Raw genomic sequence first — 22,655 nt, forward strand, 5'->3', positions numbered from 1 at the left:
AGCCCGGGACCCCTAACGAGGGGTCAACGCCACGTGGAGGTCAAATGGCCAAGTAGCAAAGAGCCGAGCGGAAGAATTAAGAGAAGGTGATATACTGCTAAACAGTCCCTACATAGCACCCTACCAAAAATGTCCCCAGCATATTGAGGCCAAGGGCTGGCCGGACGGACGCGATGTGAGCGTCGTCCGGCCGGCGCATAAGTTGAGGGCTGGCCTGACGGACTCCCCGTCCGATCGGCCTGCCGGACACCTCGGCCTGTGGTAGGTAGAGAAGGACAAGAACATCTTATGACAGCTATCCAGTCCTATGGCTAGGCCATACTCCAAGTCTTACAATGGGGTGTTCTGTTGTCCCATCGAAGATATGCGTGGACTGTAGCAGTATGGCGTCAGGTAAGCTTTCTGACAGACACATACCGAGGCATGGGCTACGGACACGTAGGCGCCTCGATGGGCGTGTAGGAGCTCTTTCACCGCTCTATATAAAGAGCCTCATACTTCGTTGGAGGTACGCATTCTACAAGCTTGGGAGCTCCTTTTTCCACTACTTACCTGACTTGAGCGTCGGAGGGTCGTCGCCGGGAACCCCTTCCCGGCCCGACTTCTGTGCAGGATCGCCGGAGCTTCGGAGGCCTGTGCCATCGACTAGGAGAGTGCCACGTGCCCAGCGTCCCTTGGTTCGACGATTCGGACAGGATCACTTGATATTAATGATTCATGAGGAAAATTTTTAATAATAAGCCGTAGCTGAGTTTCGAAGTCTAAATCCCTAATTAATTAATGAGAAAATTTTCTAAAAATACATCAAGTAGTAAATTTATTAATAAAAAAATTTCTACTAATACATCGTAGTTGAGTCTTAATTAAATTTTATATCCCTGGTTAATACGTCTATAAAAATTACTAATAAATCTTAAAATTATTTTCGATATAAAAAAATATTAATATAATTTAGTTTTGGGCTTCCTCGACTAATTGAGAGTTAGTTAAAATAGTAAGATAAATATTAGTTAGAATTTTGAGATTTTTTTTTAAATATTTTTTAATAGCAAAGTTACTTTCGCATTCTTTCTTTTTTTTTTGGTGCATTTGTGATCTCCCAATGGAGCTAATTAATTCCATGGGCGGTGAACTTGAAGAAATTAAAAAATAGCAAACACAAACTAACATGCAAGGACTTAAAATTTCATATAACTGTAACTAATGACTGCTTCTTCTGTTTTTTTGCTGTAGGAATCTGATGGTCAGTGGATCCAATCTTATTCCGATCGAACAATTATGAGCTATAATTAATTAGTAAAGCAAAAAATAACTAAGATCAATTGTAAGTGATTGAATAGATTAAACGACACTATTGACTAATAGTAGCATTCATAGATTAAATTAAACACTACAATCCAATTAATAGATTAAAAATAAATAAGTTCTTGCCTGATCTCTTTAATCACGTGAGCAAAAAGGTTGGTAAAGAACAAAATGGGGGAGACAATAACTAATGCAGCAAAAGGAAGCTACAGAACATGAACTCTCGCAGTGAAATCCAAGGCCTTGTAGCTAGCTAGCAAATATGGCCTACAAAGAAAGATCTACAAGACACTAGCTAGCTAGATCTCCTAATTTTTTCTACTCCAAATTTAATTCACTTGATTATTCAATGCCGTGAAGAGAGATTTTTTTTATCAAGATGCAATTTAATGTCTTTTTTCCCTCGCATTATCGACTATTTTTTAATTTCTTATCTTATTTAAAAGATATATTACAAAGGCATGAAGGAATAGATAGAAATAGAAAAAATGCATGCAATTGGCGATAATGGAGCCTTTTGACTTGGCTGGGTGACCGGCTGGGACGGCCACACTCTGACACACTAATATTCTTAATTAAGAGTTATATGTGTAATTAAGTTAGATTAATATATAATTAGAATGATTTATACAGAATTAAATGTATATTCATATAGGTCGATTCAAAGCTAGCGAAAAAGCCTAACAGGTTTGTACAACAAAAAAAAAACCTTTAACCTAATAATTAGTGATGTTAATGGCATTTGAGAAAGTCCTAACAAATATTTATTCGTTATTAATTAAACAATTATGCAATTGCGAAGCTTAACTATCTTTTGAGTTGGCTATTATTAATTAATTGAAGATATATATCTCTAGAACCCTAAAATACTTTTATGATGTTATGTAGGATAAGTCAATACGCATTATAGATGCAAAATCAAAGAGAGAGAAAAAAAAAAGGGGGCTAGCTAGTTACGTTGTTCCCATGCAGAACAATGGAAAGAAACGAAATGAAATATGGAATCATAGACAACCACATCTTGTTCATCAAAATATTGCATCTTATTCTTATTGTCAACATTGGAAAATTAATCATATATATAATCAATATATGACTTATATACGAAGGTATTGAATGTTGAACAATTATGCTAATCGGGTTTTTTTATAACTACTGAGAGCCGTCCGGTGTCCGTCTTGGAATTGCTGGAGCGGATTTAGTCACCAATTGTCAAGTCATTAGAACGGTTGGATCAGCCCCCACGGGCGGGATCAACCGGTTATGACATGGTATTCTTACAACATGGGTCGGGAGGTCGAAGGTCTGCGGCAGCAATTGCGATAACATCAATATCTGTCCGTGCTAAACATCTTCGACCGCCATGTCATCGTCGGGCCCGTATTCACCGTGATTTACTCCCTCTCATACTCGTGGGGCAGGAGTGAGGGGGCCGCTGGGCGGCGGGACCCGTCTTTTTGCAACATTAGAACGGTTGGATCTAGACGGTTTGGTTTATCAATTCGCTAATTAAGAGAATTGAAATCGAGTACACGTGTTTAATTTTGTTACGTTTGATCAATTCAAATTCACATCAAACTCAAATTTTGTTTAAGTTTATTTCATTTAATTTGGAATCATTTTTTAAAAAAAAATTGTTGACCGATGATTTCCTTGACTTTTTCACTTTTTCATTTTATTATTATTTTTTATTTCTAGTTCCATCGTCATAACTTCACATTTTCCATGCGAATGATCTCATCTGCAAATTTTTTTAGTCAGTCTCTTGATTGTGCACGTTGCATACTCTTCCATTCAACTATTTGACATTTTACAGACTTTCGCCTGCATTAGTTCTTTCTATAAATATGTACTTGCATATCCCTTAATATGCACTACCAGAATCAGAACACATTGTGTTATTGCTTTTCGATCGCTTAATTAAATTATCGTATCACATTCATCATAGCAATGGCAATGATCGGAAGCAGTTGTTTTACATCTCGCCTCCTCTTCCTTTTCCACCTTCTCCTCGTCGGAGCCTCGGCCTTTGCCGACGACGACTTCACCTTCGTGGTGCCGATGTACTCCCACGAATTCAGGCTCGGCACTTCCAACGCCACGGTGGTAGAGTCGGTAAATCTCTACCCGAACTCCACCCTGCCGGGCTTCGGCAACATTATCGTCCTCGACAACTCTCTCCGAGTCGGCGACGACCCCAACTCCACCGTCATAGGCAGGTTCCAAGGGGTCCTTGTCTTCGCTGACATGTCGATAAACTCATCGCTTTCGGCGGGGAACCTGGTGTTCACCGGCGGTGAGTACAATGGGAGCTCGATTGCGTTCTTCGGGGTTTTCCAGTCGTTTGCGGGATCGGTGAGAAGCATCATCGGCGGCACGGGGAGGTTCGGGTTGGCGACGGGGTACCTGGTGAATGAACCCATCGTCTACACCTCGCCCACCACGCTCTACTCACTCTGGACTGCCTACGTCAAGCTTCCTCCCCGATAATTACTTAATTAATCCATTTATATTATATTTTTATAATTATAAATCTTTTAATTTAATGATGAATTACATGTAGAACTGCATTTACTTTACCACTTCAAAGTAAATAAATGGTTGAATCAACGATTACAGTTATATATATATATATATATATATATATATATGCGTGATCTAATGATGATTAACGCTTTAATTTTTATAACAATGACATCAGCATCAGGTCAAACTATAAGACTTAGTGTATGTTGAATGACTTTTCTGTGGCAAAAGTTGAAATCAAGGGTCTCACCCTATATTTTCTTGAATGTTATAATGGGACTTTCGTCCCACAACATGGTAAATCTGAGGGGGTATAATGGTGGCATATATGCAGAGAGGAGGGATGAGACAACTAGTAAAGTAAATTGACCCCAAACTCATACGTGGTAATATCCTGTATAAATCTTCTGCGCCAGATGACTTTTGCTCAATGCAGGACGGGGGGTGGCATCGGCGGTCATCCTCTTTTATCGGCGATAAAATTCTTAATATTATACGATTTTATCGATAGAGATAGAGGATATCATCCTTTGTTCCGTGTAAAAATCACTCTTCCATACTTAAATTACTAGATCCACCACTAAGAGAACCCACAGCCAAGACTTCAAATGCTCAAGTGATCCGGCGGCGGTGAGTTCCATGATTCTTCCTTTTGATTGCCGGTCCAGCTGTTTGTTTTGGTAAATCGCTTAGCATTGAAGATTCACATTTTGGAATCTATGATGAAATCTGTTAGTATCATTTACATTAATAGTCTATCTGATATTTTATTGAATGACAAGTAAATTATGTTAGATATTTTGATGATCTAATATATTTTCTGAGCATGTAGAGGTTGACGGATCTAGGGTACTTGATACCAGGATAAAACCCAACTACATCTGAGAATTTGATAGTTAGTGCGAAGCCTAGATAGGTAAAACGACTGACCTGATATCTAGCGGAAAGTCCGGTTGCCTCACGGGACCTAACAACTGGCCAAAATCCAATTAGATCTGTGAACCTGACAATTGGCGAGACGACATGGTTTTTAGAGTGTATATTAAAAGTCTAGCTTTTGTAAACATTTATTTTGAAATAAAGAATCACATTGGTAAAAAATATCTACATTTATATGCTAAGTGTAGTTGTTCAATTAATTTATATTGTAGATAACATGGTGTGTGGTGTCACGCACAGAAGATCATGTTATCGGTTCTTTATAAATTATAAACAGTAGCTCACGACTAAGATGAATAGGAACAAACACTACAACAAAAACCCTCATAGACATCGGTTTTCCACCGGTGTCTATTTCATTTTCGACCGATGTCTATGAAGCCGATGTAAAAGGTCTGCCATTTTAGACATCGGGTTAAAACCGGTGTAGTATCGCTTAACGACACCGGTCTTCGAATCGGTTATTAACCGGTGTAGTATCACTTAACGACACCGTTTCATCAACGGTGTAAAACCGATGTAATATTGTATGTTAATAACACCAGTTTTGGCAGCGGTAAATGATCGATGTAATAGTAGTTTAATAACACCGGTTTTACAGCGGTGGAAAACCGATGTAATATGAATATTTTTTAACAGCACAAATTTGATTTCCGAAACAATGAAAAACCGGCAATAATAAAAAAAAACACAAATATTCACAAATTACACAAATATTCTTCATTCAATAATATCCATAAAATACACAAATATTCACAAATTATATAAATAATCTTCTTACAACAGTATCCATAAAATACCCAAACATTCTTTTTACATCAAAAGCTAGCTAATAGATATCAAAATCAAGGTAGAACATTCTTTTTACAACACATCAAGGTAGAACCGCACTTCAAATGTAATCTAGCATGCATTCAGCCCACTCGAACCGCACTTCATCAATTTCAACTCTGGAGTACTTGAGATTTGTAAACTGTAAAAACACATAAATAATATATTAGTAAACCAAGACCAAAAATCATAGTTGAAAAAGTAGTAAGAGCACCAGGTAACAAGATGATTAATTTGAATGCTTAAAAAGAGACATATTCATCATTTATCTCAACCACATCAATGCTTACTTCAATGCTTGCAATAAGGATCTTGAGTGGTTCACAAGCCAAGACTAGTTATTAACCATCCTGTGATGAAAGACGTCCATTGTCAGCTGATGTTGTTATAATTGCAAATGCAGCCATATTTTCGTAAACTATTGATGTCCGCAGACAAAAGTATAAAGCAGATGAATGGTTCATGGACAGAAGACTTAAATTTCTGACCTTGTCTGTGTCGACATCATGAATGATTGCATTAATAACTTCTTCTCGGTTTGGACCCAAGTCGTCAGCTAAGGAATCACTGAGTTCTTCAATTTCTATGTATCCACTCTTGTTCAGATCGAAGTATGAGAAGGCTCTGTGCAGGTGTTCATCGTTTCCAATCTTGCGCAAGTGGATTGAGACAGCAACAAATTCTCCGTATTCTAAGGTACCGCTTCCATTGACATCAGCCTGTCATCAACAAGATCGAATAAGAGACAGAGGTTTTAAGTAAGGCATCATGATATTTTCAACGAAGACGATCCTGCTCAACGAGATGTTCGGTTAAGCACTCACTGCTTCCATTAATATCTGAATGTCTGAATCTGAAATCTGGTGACCGAGCTTATGCAAACCGAGTTTCAGCTCCTCAAAGCATAGTTTCCCATCTTGATTAATGTCCATCTTGTCAAACATTTCCTTTATGTCTGCAACTTCCTCGACAGAGAGGTATTCAGCCACAACCTGTAAGAAAGAGCAGAGCAGACTTATCATGCAATATAATTCACTAATCAACAAATAGATAATCAAAATCAAAAGTTGCATGCCTTAAGAGTGTTGAGCTATGATCACTTACCCGTAGGGCTTTCTTTTTAAGTTTGTTCATCCCAGAGAATTGCTGAAGTCTTGCTCGTACGGTTTCACCTAGATTAACATTGGGAGCTTTACTTGCATTCTGCAGCCATGTATGATCTGCGAATTCATAGATTAAGTACATTCTATATAACTAAATTGGTTCGATTAGAAAAGATATCTATATAACTTCTTGTTGATGTTCTATATGTAAGCAAGGCACTATCAGTGAAGATGAGTTTCAAACTGATGACTGGCACCTTCATACATAATAGAATGATGGAACATGCGTTATACTGACTCAACGAGTAAAACATCATTTTCAATGAGAAATAAGTTTCTCTACTCTTACAAAGCATGAACGATTATACAGAGAAACTAACATAACCAGTACTTAATACTCTCTTTACAAAGGACGAATAAGCGAGGAGCTAAAAGTTACCAAGAACTTGCTGAGTTGTCAACCTCTTCTTAGGATTTGGTTCGAGCATCTATAAATTATAAAATGAGGAGCATTCAAAAGCCAAGACTGAGATCACTCATTTATCTATCATTTCAACCTAATAAATTAGTTACTTTGGTTTTACAAAGTCTCCCAATTGTGAGGAAGAATCTATAAAATGAGGAGCATTCAAAAGCCAAGACTGAGATCACTCATCTATCTATCATTTCAACCTAATAAATTAGTTACTTTGGTTTTGCAAAAATATCATGAGGAAGAATCTATAGAAGTACCTGGACAACATGGGAAAATTCATTAAGGAATGCATTTTGTGTGGCTAGGGACAGATGACTACAAGCCAAAACCTCTAGCATATGCTTGATAGCCAAATCAAGAACTCCAATAAAAGAATACCATGTAAGTAAATGGAAGGAGATAAGGTCAAAAGCATCAAAGATAAATTCACAAATATACAAACAAAGCATAGAGAACCTTCCAACATTGTAGTGAACATGATTAGATATATAACTCCAACCATTTTCTATGTAAACGAAGAGTGCATTCCTGTAAGCTCGAATCGCATGTTGTCTCTACATTTTACAGAATGAATGTTTTACAATTAGCACATAAAACTTTGAACATACTTTAAATATCTGAGACAAGTTTCAATATGAAGATGAATTTGACATGCAATCGAGTACCTGATCATAAATGTAGTAACGATTTCCAGACAAAACAAGATGAAAACCATACTTGCGTAACATTGGTGGGATGGAAAGCAAATAGCAGTAGGATGCTTGTTCAAGCATCACAGCTGCATGCAGAGAAGGCTCCTGATGACTCACGATGTCAGCTTACTAGTATACTTCCCATTTCTTTCATAATCATCAAGAAAATGAGAAACCACAGTGGCTGGAATAACATATCCAATATTTTCAGTGTCTTCGGATCTGAAAACCTAAATGAAATATCTAGTGAGATATGAAAGAAGGTAGAATGCTAATTTAGGTGCAAAAGAAGTACTCAGATGCATTTCCATTAAACATTATTCTGGGACAAAGTTAATCTATAAAAGATTTTTGAAAAGTTTGGAATAGATAAAGTAGGGAAAATAAAAGGCAGATTTAGCAGAAGGAATACCTGGAATGCCACACCAATACACTCACCACGATCATTGAAGGCAGGACCACCACTGTTTCCTGCAAAACAAGTACGTTTCTTTGACAACATTAATATGCTTTTACAAGAATATATCTGTACCTTGCCAGAGAAAGTGGTGCAATAACATCCAACTATCTAAAAAATAAAATGCTATCTTTCTAGCAAGGAAACTAGGTTGAGTTACCAACCAGGGTTTATTGCAGCATCAATCTGAATACCAAGCAGATCAGAGGATCCATGAGCATACTAACCTGAAACAGAAGCAAAAAAAAAGTGATTAATATTAAAAAGCTCATTTGGACACCATGTTCTAAAATTTTCAACCAACTTAAAATTGATAACACTTAAGTCAGCAATTTATCATCTATAAAACAATCTCAACAAGAATATAAAATTCACCAAAAAAATACTAAAAGCTTATGATCACAATTTCATGAAATCAAACCTCAATTCGTGATACCACACCCTTTGTCACAGAGATTGTATCTCCACCAAGTGGATATCCTACAACAGTTAATGAATCCTGTGTATCATATAACTTGTTAGTTTGATGAATTATGGAAGAACAACTAGATTAAATAACCCTATAGAAAAGAGAGCCTTAGAAAATGTTAATTGTTGCAACAACTGAACTTCTACTTGATCACACTTCATCACATAAAGATTTGAGAACAAATACAGACTTGGCATACCAAAAGTACATATTACCACTGATAAAATTCAAGTGTGGATAATCAATATCTTTATTGTTTCAAATGAAAACATGCTGCAAGTGGCAAAGCATAAATTCACTTGGAGAAACATGGAGTACGTTGCCTTATGAAAGAACATTATAGATTATATTATAATAGCCCATCACCTACCAGTGATTCAAAATGGAACATAAAATTTCCTCACTTTCTTCACATTGGATAAATACCTAACCACTATGTGACAAGAACCACAAGCAATCTATCAAACTTGGTAACTGGAGTTTGCTTTGATGAACAAAAAGGCTAATTATGGCATTTTGATACACTTAATTCATCAAAATTACAGATATAGAAGTGTAGGCCAGTTATTTACAATTTTCCAGCTCTTCATTATCCTGCAAGTCAGGGATTAAAAAAATAATCATATGTTGTATCATTGAAGCAAAATGAAAATAATTAAGCCAATTCAATGAACAACTGGAGAAGGGCTAATACCAGGTTCAATGATGCATCAAAAGAAACACAAATTACTTATGGAAAAGTTGCTTATCATGAAGGAAGAGCAACATTTTTGCAATTCATGAACAACAGCAACCTGAAGGCAAGGCAATTGACCAAAACGAAGTGGTTCAGCACCTTTCCAGAATTCTTCACTCTCAACTGCAAGTAATGCAATGTCGCACTCTATGCCTCTAGCTAAGACCTGTAAATCAGGTTACTGAGAAATTTGGTAACCCAAGATTGAGAAGTCAAGCTCAGAAATAGTAAGAAGAACTAATGCTTTTAAAGGAAAGGAGGTATATAGAAAATCAATACCAGCTATGCCAAAATATTACCAATAGTTTTCAAAAAGATTACAGAACATACTGCAAACACATTCATAAAAACCTGGAATAAGTATTTAACAGAAGATTTTAAGATGCTATTTGCAAATATGAATGAAGAAAAAGACAGATGATTTCCAATTACAAGCTCTATCACAATATAATTCTCACAAAGCACGGACCTAAGAATTTCCCACTGTGCTTTGTAACAGTTAAGAGTATTCAAGTTATTAGAGTATTTTGAGTCATGTAATGGAGTTTAATCCCACATTAGGTACTTTAGGTTTATATATTAACTCTAATGCACATGAGGTGCATATAATATCACAGTTATCCCACATTAGGTACTTTAGGTTTTTCCACCGTTAAAGTCAGCCACCATCCGCTGGATTAACAAAATTAACTAAGTTATACAAGATACAAAATAAACTTGAATGATGAGTCATGGGAAAATTAAATTCTGACGGCACTAGGCAAGGATGAAACATGCCCTTATACAATTCGAATAGTGTAGATCCAAGGCAAAGCAATAAATTTCCAAGAGAAGTAAAAAAATGCAGATACGCAGTTTCCTAGTAATTTTGCTTCAGAGAGTATCGCATCCCACACTATCGGGAAAAAAAGAGAGAGGCTAAAATCGAGCAAACAAAACCCTCCGACACAAGCATAACAGAAATGCACAGCAAAGAGGAAGCAAACAGACACTGCGATATAAAACGAGGCGGGAAAGCGTTTTTACTGGTGTGGTTCCACTTGACGGAGTTGATTTGAGATCCGGGGGAAGGCGTGTAGCTGAGGGTGCAGGGATCGTCGGCATCCACCGTGACGTCGAAGAGCTTGCTCAGAGGTTGCTCAAAGGTTGGAGGAATCGATTCTCGAGCTTCAGCGGCAACAAGGAAATGGAGGAGACGCATCCCTGTTCTCTGCTTCCTTTTGCCTCAACACGAGCTCGCCGCCGTCGTTGAGCAAGCAAGAGCCTTCAACGGAGCCCCCGTGGGTGCTGGTGAGGCCGGAGCCGTCGGACTGGCCCGGCCAGATCGTGCCGGCGAGCGTGGAGAAGAAGCAGGTGGTTTTGATCCGATTGAGGGGGCATCGATCCAAGAAGGGGAAGAGATCCAGGAAGGGGAAGGGGAAGATGAGGCTGAGAGAGATGGTCAGGAGGTTTAGGTTTAGGCTGAGAGAAGCGGCGCGATATTGGTTTAGGTTTGGAGGGAACGAAGTGTTGTAAATTTTGGCTAGTGGAAAAATTAAATTAATTTTTTTTTGGTTCATTACCATCGGATTTTAAAAACCGTTGTTAAAACCGGTGTCTATTAATAAAAAAAAAAGGCGCTCATAGACATCGGCTAAAAAACCGATGTCTATGAGCGAAAATCTGCGCTCATAGACACCGGTTTTTGAAAAAATCGGTATAAAATACTCATAGACATCGGTTTTTGCTTAAAACTGTTGTTGTTCCACCGATGTCAATGAGGGTTTTTGTTGTAGTGAAATCATTGGAATAGTCATAGTGTAATTTGATATTAGTTTATCTTAACTATAAAATTACACTAGTACACTCTGAGTGTATTGAGCATGACCATTTAAGGTAAGTTCTTTTTATACTGACTTAATAAAAGAACAAGACCTTAGTTATTATAAAAGTATGTGTTCTTAATCCCAATATAATAACAAACACATATATTTAGTATTTATTTCTTTGACTTATCAAAGGGTGAGATTTAGCTCGATAAATCAATAAGCCCGATAAGTTGGGAAATGATATTACTTATAGTGTGTATTGTTGATTATAGAAGGAAACTGTGTCCTAGTAATTTAGGCTGATAATGTCCTCAAGAGGAGCTCATAAGGATTGTCATGTTAAACCCTACAGGTGAACTTAGTCCGACACGACAATAAAGTTGAGTGGTACTACTCTTGGACTAAGATATTAATTAAAGTGAGTTGTCAGTAACTCAATTAATTAGTGGACATCCGACATCTTAAACACAGGGAGATTAACACACTCATAATAACAATGAGCCCAAATGTAATTTGGGATTAGTGCGGTAGTTCAATAATAATTCTTTAGTGGTATGAATTATTATTGATGAAATTAAGTTGGGTGTTCGGGGCGAACACGAGAAGCTTAATTTCATCGGGAGACCAAAACCAATTCCTCCTCTCGGTCCCTATCGTAGCCTCTTAATTATAAAGTGTTATACCCACCTATACCCACTTTCCTACCCAACCTTAGGTGGTCGGCCAAGCAAGCTTGGAGTCCAAGCTTAGGTCGGCCAAGCCAAAGGTTGAGCCAAGTTAAGGTGGTCGGCCCTAGCTTGGAGCCCAAGCTTGGTGTGCCCGACCATGTAAAGAATAAAAGGGATTTTATTTAAAATCTTTCCATATGTGGATACCATGGTTTTAAAAGAGAGTTTAAAATTTAAATCTTTCCTTTTATAGCTTTCTACAAAAGATTAAGTGAAAGGTTTGATATCTTTCTTTATTTGTAGTTAAAAGGAAGATTTTTAATTTTTGATAAAACTTTCCTTTTTTGTAACCATCTTGAAGGTATAAAAGAGAGTTTTAAAATTAAATCTTTCATATTATAGTTTCTACAAAAGATTAAGAAAAGATTTGATATCTTTCCTTATTTATAGAATAAGCGGAAGATTTTAATTTTAAAGATAACTTTCCTTTTTGGAAATCATCCACATGTTTTAATAGAGAGATTTTAATTTATAAAATTTCCTTTTATAACCAACCATGAAGGAAAAAATTATTAGAGAAATTTTTATTTTAAAAAATTTTCGGAACCAAATAATGAAGTTTTAATTTTGTGTTTAAAACTTGCCTTATTTGGAGCACATGAGGTGGCCGGCCATGTAAAGGGTTAAAAGGAATTTTTAATTAAATTTTCCTTATTAACCAATGACAAAGAGAATAAGGGAATTTTAATTATAATTAAATTTCCTTATATGTCAAGACCAAGAATATAAAAGAGGGGGTAGAGGTGCCTCACCTTACAATATATCTTCTATAGTTTCTCCTCTCTTCCTTGGTGTGTGGCCGGCCCTATTCTCTTCTCCTTTTCTCTTCTTCTTTAGTGGCCGGTGCATCCCCTTCTTGGAGTTCTTGTGGTGGCCGGTTCTTGCTAGTAGAAGAAGGAGAGAAATGAGGCTTTGCTCTTGCATCCCTTGGAGCTTGGTTGGTGGCCGAGACTTACTATCTCTTGGAGAAAGGTGCTTGGCCGAAACTTGGAAGAAGGAAGAAGGAGGCTTGGTGGATTCTCATCTCGGTAGATCGTTGCCCACACAACGTCCAAGATAAGAAGAGGAATATGATAGAAGATCAAGAGGTTTTTGTTTACAAAGAAAGGTATAACTAGTAATTATTTTTCGCATCATACTAGTTTTCTTTATATGAATTCCAAACACAAGAGGCTAGTGATTCTAGGTTTCGGATTTGTTTCAAATTTGTGTTTTCTTTGTTTTTCAATCTTGTGATTCGATTGTTCTTTTTGGTTAAACCTAGAGTTACTAAAAGGAAATTAAATATTAAATTTCATTGAAAGGTTTTGTCTAGGAAGTGGTGGTTGCTCCCATATCCAAGAAGGCCTAGTGCCTCGCATGTTTAACCTGGAAGTCGATCTTTGAAATTAATATTTAATTGAATTTGTAACATGGGTGGATTTGGATCAATAATGTTAAGTTCCGTTTGTGATCCAAGTCTAAACTTAAAAGAACAGATAAGTTAAATTTGGAATCAATAATGTTAAGTTCCGTTTGCGATTCCAAATTTAATTTCTAAAGAACATAATAGGTTGTTAGGAAAGGTTCGACACTTGTATAAAATTTTTGTACAATGGAACCGGTATGATCTTTTGAGTAGCAACCAACAACTGGTATCAGAGCTAGGGTTTACCTCTGTGTGTTTGGTTTTCAGTTTAATTATGCACATGTCATACATAATTTAGGCAGGATAATAGTATGATATGCTAACTCTGTGGTTGCAAGATCGAACTTTATGGATTATGGTTATTGTGTGTGATTGGACCCTTGGACATGTCAAGGGCATTTTATTATGTGTGCATGATTGTATTTAACTAATACAGCAGGAGATGTATTAGCCCTAGGATTTTACATTTATGTTCGATCTAGACTTGATGTACATTCCCTTGTGGAATATAGGATCGATGTATGTAAAATTTTATTTTTTTATGTTGCGGATCGTATCCTTGCGAGGCGTGGTGCTATTGAAGGACCAGAGGCGCAGCGGAAAAGGAAGCTCGATGGACCCGATGGCATGAACCCTAGGGCTGGCAGCACGCGAAGGACAGTGATGGAAAAGGTCATAGTAGTTGGAAAATTAATTTCCATATTTATTGCTTTTATTTACTGTGATGTGTGTGATGTGTGCTTGCTAGGTTAAAATTCCCACCTTAAATAACTAAGTGGGAGAGGGATTTTTAAATAAATTCCACAGTCTCCATTACTGGTTTGTAAGTGATGCAAACAAACTTGCGCGTTGGCTCTGAGTGCCTTCCTCCATATCGGATGAGTTTGTTTGCGGATCACTAGATCAAACTTCCATTTGGATGATTATAGGAAATTAATTAGGAGCGTGTGATCTTCCCCATCGGAAGGGGCACAATCTTATTTAATGGACTAAGTATCAAGTAATGGTATACACTTAGGCACATTTAATAGTATTCTCTCCATCGGAGTCACTGCTATTATTTGTGTGACCGAAGGAAAATCAACTATTAATTTTATTTGTCATAAAGTTAGGTTGACAAGAATAAAATTAATGGTTAAAACCTCCTCTTACAAATGTTTGATTTTGTATACGTCCACACTATCGTAGCATGCAAAATTCACGGTGTTTTGAGGTGTTGGTAAATTTAAATAGCATTGTTTGAGGAATCAATATTATTCTAAATTTAAAGTCTTGACCAAAGTTTATTTTGTGATTCTTAGGATGGCTTTCAACCCACTGGCCATTATACTGAAAGAGAACAAACTTACTGGTCCCAATTATATAGATTGGAAAAGAAACCTGGACATTGTTCTAACTGCTGAAGGCTATAAGTTTGTACTGCCAGAGGTGTTGGTTGCTACTCGGAAAACCTAATGGTTCCACTGTACAAAAATTTTGTACAAAGGTCTGAACCTTTTCCTAGCTATCATGTGTTCTTTTAAATTAAACTTGGATCGCCTGCGGAACTTAACACGTTTGATCCAAAGTTTAATCTATTTATTCTTTAGGTTTAGACTTGGATCTCCTGCGAAACTTAACACGTTCGATCCAAATCACCTAGGTTATTAATTTCATTAAATATTAGTTTCCAAAATTGGCTTCCAGGACTGCATGGCGAGGCACACGGCCTTCTTGGATATGGGAACAACCACCACCGCCTAGACAAAGCCTTTTAAGGAAAGTTAATATTTAATTTCCTTAAATAACTTTAGGTCAACCGAAAAGAACAATCAAATCACAAGGAAAAGAAAAATAAAAAAAAACACAAATTTGATAACTATTTCGAAATACTAGAATCGCAAGCCTCTTGTATTTGGTATTATTTCCCAAAATAACTAGTATGATGCAGAAAGCAAAAATACTAGTTATACCTTTTAGAAAGACTTCTTGATCTTCTACCGTATTCCTCTTCTAAGCTCGGACGTTGTGTGGGCAACGATCTTCCAAGATGAGGACCACCTAGCACCTTCTTCTTCTTCCTTCAAGTTTCGGCCAAGCACCAAAATCCAAGGATGAAAAACTTTTTCCACTAACTAAGCTCCAAAGGATGCAAGCTTTCTCTCCTTCTTCTTCTTCTTCTACAAGTAGTATCTGGCCACCACAAAAGCTCCAAGCAAGGAAGAGTTTCGGCCACCACAACGAGGAAGAGAGGGAGAGAGGATGGCCGGCCACAACACCAAGGAAAAAGAGGGAGAAAATAATAGAAGTTGTGTGTCATGAAGGCACCCCAACCCCCTCTTTTATAATCCTTAGCTTTGGTAAATTAGAAAATTTAATTACAATAAAATTTCCTTAACTTTCCTTGACATGAATTAATTAAGAAAAACTAAACAAAATTTCCTTAACATCCATGTCATGGTCGGCCACATCAATAAGAGCAAACAAGGCAATTTCAATCAACAATTTAAAATTCCTTATTTGTCTTCGAAAATTTTAAAAAATAAAATTTCCCTTTAAAATCCCTTCATGGTTGATAAAAAGAAATTTCTATAATTTTTATTTTTCAACATGTGAATAATTTATAAAGAAGAAAAATAAAATATCTTTCCAATCTACAAATAAGGAAAGAGATCTAATCTCTTTCTTTAATCTTTTGTAGATCCTTTTAAAGAGATATTTTAATTTTTAATCTCTCCAATAAATTATATCTTTCACATAAGAAAATTTTAAAATTAAAATTTTTTTAAATTTAATGGGGGCCGGCCACCTAAGCTTGGGTTCAAGCTAGGGCCGGCCACCCATGAACCAAGGCTTGGCCGGCCCTAGCCTGATCCACAAGCTAGCTTGGCCGACCCCCTACATCATGGGTATGAAGGTGGGTATAGTTGGGTATAGTACTCTATAAATAAGAGGCTACGATAGTGACTGAGAGGAGGAATTAGTTTTGGTCTCCCGATAAAATTAAGCATCCCGTGTTCGCCCCGAACACACAACTTTAATTTTATCAATAATAATTCATTCCACTAGAGAACTATTATTGAACTACCGCACCAATCCCAAATTACATTTTTGGACTCCTTCTTATTATGAGTGTGTTAGTCTCCCTGTGTTTAAGATGTCGAATGTCCACTAATTAAGTGAGTTACTGACAACTCATTTAATTAATATCTTAGTCCAAGAATAGTACCACTCAACCTTATCGTCATGTCGGACTAAGTCCACCTGTAGGGTTTAACATGACAATCCTTATGAGCTCATCTTAGGGACATTATCAACCTAGATTACTAGGACACAGTTTCCTTCTATAATCAACAACACACACTATAAGTGATATCATTTCCCAACTTATCGGGCTTATTGATTTATCGAACTAAATCTCACCCATTGATAAATTAAAGAAATAAATATCAAATATATGTGCTTGTTATTATATTAGGATTAAGAGCACACACTTCCATAATAACTGAGGTCTTTGTTCCTTTATAAAGTCAATATAAAAGAAACAACCTCAAATGGTCCTACTCAATACACTCTAAGTGTACTAGTGTAATTATATAGTTAAGATAAACTAATTCCTAATTACACTACGACCTTCCAATGGTTTGTTCCTTTCCATTTTGGTCGTGAGCTGCTGTTTATAATTTATAAGGTACTGATAACATCATCTTCTGTATGTGACACCACATACTATGTTATCTACAATATAAATTAATTGAACAACTACAAACAAATGTAGATAATTTGACCAAATGTGATTCTTTATTCAAAATAAATGTTTACAAAAACTTAGGCTTTCAGTATACACTCTAACAAGAGGTTTGTGTTTGGAGATTGTTGGTGCAATATTCCCCAGGTCAAGGTTGACCTAGTTTGACTGAGCTTGAATTGGGTCAAGCTCGAGTCTTAATATTTATATTTTGATGGTTTGACAATACATGTAGACAACACATGGAGATTGCAGGTGTAATTGTTCATGTGTGGAGATTGTGATGGAGAGTCAAGTAGGTTAAGGTTGATCGGATACTTGACTGGAAAATCCTGGTGAGTGAAGCCAGGTGAAAGTCCTAACTTGGATGTTAGGCAGAAAGGAAATCCTGGAGAATGAAGCCAGGTGAAAGACCTAGTGAGTGAAGCTAGGCAGTGAGAAAATCCTGGTGAGTGAAGCCAGGTGAAAGACCTAGTGAGTGAAGCTAGGCAGTGAGAAAATCCTGGTGAGTGAAGCCAGGTCAAAATCCTAGTGAGTGAAACTAGGTGAAAGTCCTGGTGAGTGAGCCAGGCAGTTAGAAAGTCCTAGTGAGTGAAGCTAGGCAAATGGAAATCCTAGTGAGTGAAGCTAGGTGAAAGTCCTGGTGAGTGAAGCCAGGCAAGGGAAATCCAGATGGGTCAAGGTTGACCAGACATCTGGTGGAAGTCCAAGTAGGTCAAAGGGATTGACTAGACACTTGGCACAGGAAAATTCAGATGGGTCAAGGTTGACCAGACATCTGGTGGAAGTCCAAGTAGGTCAAAGGGATTAACCGGATACTTGGCACGAGGAGAAAAGTCCAAGTGGGTCAAAGGAATTGACCGGACACTTGGTGAGGGAGTCCTAGCAGGTCAAGGGAGACCAGATGCTAGGCATGATGTACCAACAGGTCAAGGTTGACTAGATGTTGGTTTGGGGGCTTGGGACTTGGTTTTGGGAAAAAACCAGCAGCTGGATCGATCAGCCGATCGATTGGCTGAAGCCCAATCGATCGGCTGGAGCCCAATCGATCGGTCGATCAATTGGGGAGTCCCCGCGAGAAGCCTTCGTCCCAATCGATCAGTGGATTGATTGGGAGGCAGTCGCGAGCACACAGAAGCCTGCTGGATCGATCGGCGGATGGATCCAGAGGTCCCAATCGATCAGTGGATCGATTGGGAAGCTGTGATTTGTCGCGATAAGCCCAGGATCGATCGGCCGATCGATCCAGGCAAATTCCCAGAGCACAGAGGCGCTCTGGATCGATCGGTTGATCGATCCAAAGCCTTCCCGATAGATTGGGAGCAATCCAATCGATCGGGATCCAACCGTTGGCGCAGATAAAGGCCGTTGGTGTGCGTTTTCTTCGGTAGAACTTCACGCATACAGCTCCGATCTTTACAGGCGACTCCACAGCTTCTCCACAGAGCTCTCCACGCCAGATCTTGAAGATTCTTGGAAGTTTTGTCCAAGTCAAGAGGCGAAGAAGAGAAGTTAGGGTTAGGGCTTTTATTGCACTTCTTTTAAGCTTTTGCTTGTTCTTTACTGCCCTTTTTCTTTCTTCTTGTATTGAGAGTCTTGTAGGGCTTCTCCGCCTTCGGTAGTTACCGTAAAGGAGTGTTTCATTAGTGGAGGGTGCGTGCGTGTGTGGATCCTTGGATTAGTCACCTCTTGTGAGGTGGATACCAAGTAAATCCTTAAGTGTTAGCGTTGTATGTTTTTGTTTCTTGTATTTCCGCTACACACCATCAAAGAAACAAGCAACGAAGAACACGAAGCGCGCGACAAGCTATTCACCCCCCCTCTAGCTACATTTCGGTCCCAACAGTTTGCCCTAATGTGCCTAATAGTGATTCTAGCCAAGAGAAGATTGAGTATCATAAGAAATGGGTAAAGGCAGATGAGATGGTGCGGTGTTACATTTTGGCTTCAATGTCAAATGTGCTGCAACATCAGCATCAGGATTTACCAACTGCTTATGATATAATGAACAATCTCAAGGATCTCTTCGGACACCAGGATCGGGCTGCTAGGCAAGAAGCTATGAGAAAATTAATGACAGCCACCATGTCAGAAGAGACACCCGTAAGGGATCACATCCTAAAGATAATGGCTTATTTAAACGAAATACAAATCCTTGGAGGAGAAATCAATAGGGAAACCCAGATCGATATTATTCTCCAAACGCTGTCCAAAAGTTTTGAGCATTTTCGCCTGAACTATAATATCAATAAAAGGATGTATTCATTGGCGGAACTACTGACAGAACTTCAGGCAGCAGAAGGGTTATTTCGTCAAAATTCTCAGATTCACTATGGTGAAAATGGTTCTACTTCTAAGTCAAAATGCAAGAAGAAGAAGAAACGGGTTGTCTCAGCAAAGAAGATGAATAAACCTCTAAGTACAGGACCAAAAGCTGGAATGAAAAAGCCGAAGGGCAAGTGCTTCATCTGCAAGCTGTCAGGATATTGGAAGACAGACTGTCCTCGTAGGAAAGAGAACAATAACGGTATATCTCATTCTCTAGTAGTTGAAACATGTTTAGCGGTGTTATATACCAGCACCTAATGTGTAGATACGGGAGCCATTGATCATGTCTGCAACTCTTTGCAGGGATTCCAGAAAACCCGATGACTATTTGAAGGAGAGATAACCATCTACATGGGCAATGCTACTAAGGTGGTGGATGTTGCAGTGGGAGACATCTACTTATCATTTGATAGGAATAGAAGTTTGGTTTTAAGAAATTATCTTTATGTATCCAGTTTCAGAAAGAATTTAATTTCAGTTTCTAAACTATATTTGGATGGATATTCTGTTTCTTTTAATAACAATGTGGTTATCAAGAGAAATAGAGTTATTATCTGTTCTGGTGCATTGATTGGCAATTTATATACTTTAAATCTAATTTCTCCCATAAAGCAACAAATGGAAATTAATAACACATCTTCTTATTCCAATAAGAGAAAGGAACCTTCAGAAATGAACCAAACATATCTTTGGCATCTAAGGCTTAGTCATATTAACTTAAGTAGGATTCAAAGGCTTATAGCTGATGGACTCTTGGGTTCATTAGTGGTGGAAAACTTTCCAACCTGTGAATCTTGCTTGGAAGGTAAAATGACCAAGAGACCTTTTAAGGCCAAGGGGTATAGAGCCAAAGATATATTAGAACTGGTTCATTCTGATTTGTGTGGTCCTATGTCTATCCAGGCAAGAGGTTGTTGGTGCAATATCCCTTAGGTCAAGGTTGACTGAGTTGACCAAGCTTGAGTCTTGGTCATAGTTTCGATGTTTGATAATACATGTAGACACATGGACAATGCAGGTGCAGTTGTTCATGTGGGGAGATTCTGATCAGGGACTGATCAGTGTGATTGAAGAAGAGTCAAGTAGGTCAAGAGTGACCGGATACCTGACTAGGAAGTCCTAACTAGGATGTTAGGCAGAAGAAGGAAAGTCCTAGTGAGTGAAGCTAGGCAAAATGGAAGTCCTAGTGAGTGAAGCTAGGCAGATGGAAAACCCTAGTGAGTGAAGCTAGGTGAAAGCCCTGGTGAGTGAAGCCAGGTAGAAGGAAAGCCCTAGTGAGTGAAGCTAGGCAGATTAGAAGTCCTAGTGAGTGAAGCTAGGCAGATGGAAAACCCTAGTGAGTGAAGCTAGGTGAAAGCCCTGGTGAGTGAAGCCAGGCAAGGGCAAATCCAGATAGATCAAGGATGATCGGACATCTGGTGTTGGGAAGTCCAAGTAGGTCAAAGGATTGACTGGATACTTGGCACGAGGAAATCCAGTTGGGTCAAGGTTGACCAGACATCTGGTGGAAGTCCAAGTAGGTCAAGGGAGTGACCGGATACTTGGCACGAAGAGAAAAGTCCAAGTGGGTCAAAGGGACTGACCGGATACTTGGTGGGAAGTCCTAACAAGTCAAAGGAGTGACCAGATGCTAGGCATGATGTACCAACAGGTCAAGGTTGACCAGATGTTGGTTTGAGAGGCTTAGGACTTGGTTTTGGGCAAAAACCAAGAGCTGGATCGATCAATGGATTGATCCAAGAGCTGGATCGATCAGTGGATCGATCCAGGCTTTTCTCAGCGAACAGAGAGCCTCTGGATCGATCAGTGGATCGATCCAGAGGTCCCAATCGATCAGTGGATCGATTGGGACGCTGCTGCTTCGCGCGATAAGCGCTGGATTGATCCATGGATCGATCCAGACGTTCTTCCAGAGCACAGAGGCGCTCTGGATCGATCCGTGGATCGATCCAAAGCCTCCCCGATCGATTGGGAGCAATCCAATCGATCGGGATCTGATCGTTGGCGTCGATAAAGGCCGCAGGCACACGATTCCTTCGGCAGCACTTCACCGATTCACTCTAGATACTCTCCAGCACCTCCATAGCTCTCTCCAAGCTCCAGATCGCCAGTTCTTGAAGATTCTTGGAGGCTTTTCAAGTCAAGAGGCGGATCAAAAACAAGAAGAAGAAGTTAGGGTTAGGGTTTTTATTGCACATCTTGTAAGCTTTTGCTTATCTTGTATTTCCCTTTCTTCTTCTTGTATTAAGAGTGTTGTAGGGCTTCTCCGCCTTTGGTAGTTACCATAAAGGAGTGTTATTCATAGTGGAGGGTGCGTGAGTAGGTGTGGATCCTTGGACTAGTCACCTCTTGTGAGGTGGATACCAAGTAAACCATCCTTGTTAGCATTGTATGCTTTTGTTTCTTATATTTCCGCTGCATATCTCTGAAGAAATGAGCAACGCCGACGACGAGCACGCGAAGAGCTATTCACCCCCCCTCTAGCTACTTTTCGGTCCCAACAAGTGGTATCAGAGCGAGGCCGCTCTTCACTGGAATCATCGCCGGAAGGGGCAAACAAAACAAGCAAAGCTAGAGGGTGAAGAAGTTGGAGCAATTCTACAAGTCGAAGACTTCATCACAAGAAGCTCAACTTCAAATGGAATTCCGAGATGGACTCGGATTCGACACTAGGGTGCCTCCACCATACACATCTACAAGTTTCGATCTTTGGAAATCAAGGATCGAAAACTTCTTGATGGTGGAGATAGAGCAATGGTTTGCTCTCATGGAAGGTTTTGAAGCTTCCACAAATTCCAAGGGCAAAGTACTCAAGAGGAGCAAGTGGAGCCAAGACCAAATCCAAAGATGTGAGGCCAATGACAAAGTGACCAAGCTTTTGGTCAATTTATTGCCGAGCAACATCTTGGAGAAAATAGGAGAATTTGTAGATGCCAAAGAGTTATGGAGTAAATTGGCAAGGATTCATGAGATCCCCTCCACTGTACCAAATCAAGAGGAATCCAAAGAGGGCGACTCATTGGAGCAAGATCAAGAGGAGGACTCCGAAGTTGAGAGATACTCAACTTCCGAAGAAGAGGAAGTCAAAGAAGCTTCATCCTCAAAGGAGTGCAATCAAAAGAG

The 22,655-nt window shown here is 38.7% G+C and overlaps 2 protein-coding genes and 1 long non-coding RNA gene across 3 annotated transcripts; 1 reads left to right on the forward strand and 2 right to left on the reverse strand.

Annotated features, from left to right (window-relative positions):
- Positions 1-3,255: 3,255 nt before the first annotated feature.
- LOC122013904 (dirigent protein 2-like) lies at positions 3,256-3,795 on the forward strand. Its single transcript, XM_042570117.1, has one exon. The coding sequence runs from the start codon at positions 3,256-3,258 to the stop codon at positions 3,793-3,795; it is 540 nt and encodes a 179-aa protein (XP_042426051.1).
- Positions 3,796-5,942: 2,147 nt separating this feature from the next.
- Positions 5,943-7,173, reverse strand: LOC122013905 (calcium-dependent protein kinase 20-like). Its single transcript, XM_042570118.1, has 3 exons — positions 7,144-7,173; positions 6,426-6,821; positions 5,943-6,320 (listed from the first exon to the last, which is right to left on the reverse strand). The coding sequence occupies exons 2-3, from the start codon at positions 6,672-6,674 to the stop codon at positions 5,943-5,945; spliced, it is 627 nt and encodes a 208-aa protein (XP_042426052.1). The 5' UTR covers positions 6,675-6,821; positions 7,144-7,173.
- An 871-nt stretch (positions 7,174-8,044) lies between these two features.
- Positions 8,045-8,814, reverse strand: LOC122017273. Its single transcript, XR_006121312.1, has 4 exons — positions 8,750-8,814; positions 8,493-8,555; positions 8,284-8,342; positions 8,045-8,101 (listed from the first exon to the last, which is right to left on the reverse strand). It is a non-coding gene; the product is annotated as an uncharacterized LOC122017273 (long non-coding RNA).
- Between the last annotated feature and the right edge of the window lie 13,841 nt (positions 8,815-22,655).

This window comes from Zingiber officinale, chromosome 8B, assembly GCF_018446385.1.
Source record: "Zingiber officinale cultivar Zhangliang chromosome 8B, Zo_v1.1, whole genome shotgun sequence".
In the NCBI taxonomy this organism is placed as follows: Eukaryota; Viridiplantae; Streptophyta; class Magnoliopsida; order Zingiberales; family Zingiberaceae; genus Zingiber; species Zingiber officinale.